A 5,000-nucleotide genomic window follows, 5' to 3' on the forward strand; every position below is an offset into this window, starting at 1 on the left:
CTGGGAGGCGTAGCCCGGACTCACCACCACCAGGAGGCGTCGGCTACGGGCCACAAAACTGAGAGTCTCATCAGTGATGGCTGGAGGAGGGTGGGGGTGAGAGAGTGATGGAGAGAGGAAGAGAGTGAGTGTGAGTGAGTAATTGAGGGGAGTGAGGGAGTTAGTGATTGAGTGAGTGCGTGAGTGAGTGCGTGAGTGAGTGCGAATGTAAGTGAGTGAGTGATATGGAAAGAGAGTGAGTTTCAGTGTGTGAGGGAGTGAGTAAGTAAGTGAGTGAGCGAGAGAGAGTGAGTGAGTTTGTGAGTGAGTGATGAGTAGGCCTGTCGCGATAATCGATAATTCAATTAATCGCTCGGTAAATAAAAACTAGGTCGGTAATTTTGCCGGCCTCGATAAATTGACACGTGCATTTGTTTTTCTCCTCTCTCGCTACCAAACACGCTGGATGAGAGAAGAGGTCTCACTCTGTGCATTTGTCTCGACACCTGTTCGCGTTGGCTCCATAGCAGAATGAACGGAGTGAGTGAACTCTCCTGTCAGTCATTCAGGGCCAATTCCAATTCCTCACTTAACTCCTCAATCTCAACCCTCGCCCTTAACTCTCAATCTTTGGCCCTCAAAAATAAGTGTAAGGGCTTAGAAATGGGACACCCCTTAAGTGCAGTTACGTCTTCAGACTGTGGGGGGCAGCCTTACGGCAAAGCTGGTTTGGCGAAAACACGCAATGCCTTCTGGGTAGCCCTTACTGCCAAGGGTGGTGCCGGAGAATCTCAATATTGAGGGCGATACAGCCCTTAAACTCGTCCCTCAACTTGACGTTCTTAGAATCGGGACAGCACTTGCACCTCGCGGGAGCGCGCATTTTTGAGATTGAGGGTTAAGGGAGGAATTGGAATTCACCCCAAGTCTCTTTGTCACGGGATGGGCGACACACACACACACACACACACACACACACACACACACACACACACACACACACACACACACACACACACACACACACACACACACACACACACACACACACACAGTGCTGCAAGTGAGCGAAGTGAAGGAAAAGCGAGCAAACGCTATGACTGACGAACAGTGCCAGTGTGGGAACATTTCGGCTTCAAAGGAAACAAACGAGGTGAGCCCATGAACATGGGCGAGCCGATATGTCGCATTTTTTGGAAAGTAGTGGTGGTGAAGAAGGGGAATAGGACGAACATGCATGCGCACCTCAAGCACAATCATCCCCTCCAGTTTTCCCAACTGTGAAGTACTGCCCGAGGTTCCGCGGAGCCATCGTTCCGACAGGCAACGCTGACTGAAGCGTTTGGTAAGCAAAGCAAATATATGTATATACACATACATATATATATATATATATATATACACACATATATATACATACACATACATATATATATGTATATATATATATATATATATGTATATATATATATATATATATATATATACATATATATATATATATATATATATATACATACATACACACACACATATATATATATATATATACATATATATATATATACATATATATATATATATATATATATATACATACATACACACACACATATATATATATATATATATATATATATACATATATATACATACACATATATATATATATATATATATATATACATATATATACATACATATATATATATATATATATATATATACATATATATACATACACATATATATATATATATATATATATACATATATATACATACACATATATATATATATATATATATATATATATATATATATATATATATATTTATTTATATATATCTATTTATTTATATATATCTATGTATGTATGTATGTACGTACATACATACATACATACATACATACATACATACATATCTATATATATATATATATATATATATATATATATATATATATGAGAAAAACAGCGCAAAATGGTGCGCGCTTACAGACAGCGTCAAAGTCCTTCTTTTTTTTTTATATTGTTTTTAGTTATCGTGGTTTTTAAGTGCTATTTTTGATAAAAAACAGAATGTGAGTCCATTTTATTTTTTATTGTTTTTTGTTGTCTTTTATGTTTACTATGTTCGTTCATCTTATTTGCAACCTCTTAATCTTGAGAAATGAAAGTTTATTGCTTTTGACATGGTGTACTTGCATTATTATGTCATATATTATCATTATATATGATTTTAAAAAAATGGTGTCAATAATATCGTTTATCGGCAATAATTTGTAGCACAATTATCGTGAGAGGCCAAGCGATGAGAGAGACCAATGATAGATTTAGTGATAGAGAGAGAGTGAGGGAGTGAGTGATGAAGAGATAGAGGGAGTGCATGAGTGTGAGTAAGTGATGGAGAGAGCGCGTGAGAGATGGAGAGAAAGAGGGAGTGAGTGTGTGTGTGTGTGTGTGTGTGTGTGTGTGTGTGTGTGTGTGTGTGCACACTCACTGCCCCCTGGCAAGCTGTCCCGGTCAAAGATACACACTGTGTAGCCCAGTTGTGTCTCCAGGACGCTGCGCAGCGTCGACAAGACAAAGTCCTCGTCCTCACTGTTCCTGGAGTAGGAGATGTACACATCGTACTCCTTGTCATCTGCACACACACACACACACACACACACACACACACACACACACACACACACACACACACACACACACACACACACACACACACACACACACACACGAAAGTCAAGCTAGTAGGAGTTCCAGAGTGAAGCGCGGACCACGGCCCTCGCAGTAGGGGGCGTGGCAAGGAGGCGGGACTTACCCCAAAGCCGCTCGTCGGTGCCGAACCAGGAGCGGTAGAGCAGCAGCAGCTCTAGCCAGAAGACGTGATAGATGAGGAAGAGCAGCAGCGTGAGGAGCAGCATGGCAGCGAGGCCGCAGCACAGCTCCTCCCACGGTAGCCGCACTACCAAACACAGGGCTAAGTCAGAGACCGGAGGAAGAAGAAAAAACACTGGAGAAACTGCCATCGCTCCTGAACGACCTCCTGTCTCTCACCTTCCTCAGTCAGATGGGCGCAACGGGTACTCAAGCCCCGCCCATTCTCCGCCGAGCAGTTGAACTCTAGCTGCAGGTCGGCAGGCAGGAAGTCCTGGATCACGAGCACGCTCTCCTCCGTCCGCTCACCGTAGCTGGAGCTCACCAACCTGGAGCTCACACACACACGTAGCGCCCACTCAGCGATTGGCCAACGACTTGACAACTTCCTGTCTGCTGACTGGTGTCACCTTGTTATGTTGTGTTAACTCACACACTGCACCGAGGCCCAGGTGTTGTGTTGTGTTGACTCACAGTGCACTGAGGTCCAGGTGTTGTGTTGTGTTGTGTTAACTCACACACTGCACCGAGGCCCAGGTGTTGTGTTGTGTTGACTCACAGTGCACCGAGGTCCAGGTGTTGTGTTGTGTTGTGTTAACTCACACAGTGCACTGAGGTCCAGGTGTTGTGTTGTGTTGACTCACACAGTGCACCGAGGTCCAGGTGTTGTGTTGTGTTGTGTTAACTCACACAGTGCACTGAGGTCCAGGTGTTGTGTTGTGTTGACTCACACAGTGCACTGAGGCCCAGGTGTTGTATTGTGTTGCGTTAACTCACACACTGCACCGAGGCCCAGGTGTTGTATTGTGTTGTGTTAACTCACACACTGCACCGAGGCCCAGGTGTTGTGTTGTCTCACACAGTGCACTGAGGTCCAGGTGTTGTGTTGTCTCACACAGTGCACTGAGGTCCAGGTGTTGTGTTGTGTTGTCTCACACAGTGCACTGAGGTCCAGGTGTTGTGTTGTGTTGACTTACACAGTGCACTGAGGTCCAGGTGTTGTGTTGTGTTGACTCACACAGTGCACTGAGGTCTAGGTGTTGTGTTGTGTTGACTCACACAGTGCACTGAGGTCTAGGTGTTGTGTTGTGTTAACTCACACAGTGCACTGAGGTCTAGGTGTTGTGTTGTGTTAACTCACACACTGCACCGAGGCCCAGGTGTTGTATTGTGTTGTGTTAACTCACACACTGCACCGAGGCCCAGGTGTTGTGTTGACTCACACAGTGCACTGAGGTCTAGGTGTTGTGTTGTGTTGACTCACACAGTGCACTGAGGTCTAGGTGTTGTGTTGTGTTAACTCACACACTGCACTGAGGCCCAGGTGTTGTGTTGTGTTGTGTTGACTCAAACACTGCACTGACGCCCAGGTGTTGTGTTGTGTTATGTTGACTCACACAGTGCACTGAGGTCCAGGTGTTGTGTTGTCACCTGTTGATGGTGGAGAAGCGGTGGTGGTCGGTCAGCTGGTCCAGTGACACACCGTCCACTTGCCAAAAGAGGGACCAGCTGGAGTTCAGGAAGGGGAAGAGAGCCCGACACACAAGGTGCACCTCTGAGTCTGCAGGGGGCAGCCACGGGTCAGAGCCAGTCAGCAAAGGGGGGCGTGTCTGAAGTGAAGGAACCTACTGCGTCTGACGGGGAAACTGTCATCCGGGGCCAGCAGCAGAATGGTGGGCTTCCCTGATAGGGGGGGTGGATCTGTAGGGGCAGAGTCACAGAAAGGAGGCGTGGTCACTCAGGACAGGAAGTGACAAGATACAACAAAACACCGCCTGTGAGGTGGGTGTGCTGCGACAACATCAGTCCCACCCACAGAGCCTGGATGACTGGGTAAAGGACAGGAAGTAATCTGCAGCTCACTTCCTGTCTTCTGGGCTGTGATGTCACCTGAAACCCCTCAAGTCCAGGTGTTGTGTTGTGTTGTGTTGTCTACTGTGTGGTGTTGTGTTGATGTTGTAGGCAAGGACTCACACACATTGTCTAGTGTGTTGTGTTGTTGTGTTGTGTTGTGCTGTGTTGTGTGGTCCTGTGTTGTGTGGACTCACACACTGCACTGAGGTCCAGGTGTTGTGTTGTGTTGTGTTGTGTGGTGCTGACTTACAAACGGCGCTGATGTCCAGCCTCCTGCTGAAGT

At 45.9% G+C, this 5,000-nt stretch overlaps 1 protein-coding gene and 1 long non-coding RNA gene across 2 annotated transcripts in view; one reads left to right on the forward strand and one right to left on the reverse strand.

Moving 5' to 3' along the window:
- il1rap (interleukin 1 receptor accessory protein) overlaps window positions 1-5,000 on the reverse strand; it is a 9,819-nt gene that overhangs the window by 1,293 nt on the left and 3,526 nt on the right. The window contains exons 6-12 of the mRNA XM_076028473.1: window positions 4,968-5,000; window positions 4,493-4,564; window positions 4,295-4,424; window positions 3,044-3,192; window positions 2,808-2,951; window positions 2,484-2,627; window positions 1-80 (exon numbers count right to left, since the gene is read on the reverse strand). The exon at window positions 1-80 is cut by the window's left edge and continues 1,293 nt beyond it; the exon at window positions 4,968-5,000 is cut by the window's right edge and continues 121 nt beyond it. Of these exons, the coding sequence (XP_075884588.1) occupies window positions 1-80; window positions 2,484-2,627; window positions 2,808-2,951; window positions 3,044-3,192; window positions 4,295-4,424; window positions 4,493-4,564; window positions 4,968-5,000 (752 nt within the window). The remainder of the gene's footprint in view (window positions 81-2,483; window positions 2,628-2,807; window positions 2,952-3,043; window positions 3,193-4,294; window positions 4,425-4,492; window positions 4,565-4,967) is intronic.
- LOC142889681 (uncharacterized) lies at window positions 3,050-4,391 on the forward strand. The gene is made up of 3 exons (XR_012926873.1): window positions 3,050-3,268; window positions 4,064-4,105; window positions 4,280-4,391. It is a non-coding gene; the product is annotated as an uncharacterized LOC142889681 (long non-coding RNA).

This window comes from Nelusetta ayraudi, unplaced genomic scaffold, assembly GCF_046127955.1.
Source record: "Nelusetta ayraudi isolate G7.1 ecotype Tasmania unplaced genomic scaffold, CSIRO-AGI_Nayr_v1 ptg000023l, whole genome shotgun sequence".
NCBI classification, from domain to species: domain Eukaryota; kingdom Metazoa; phylum Chordata; class Actinopteri; order Tetraodontiformes; family Monacanthidae; genus Nelusetta; species Nelusetta ayraudi.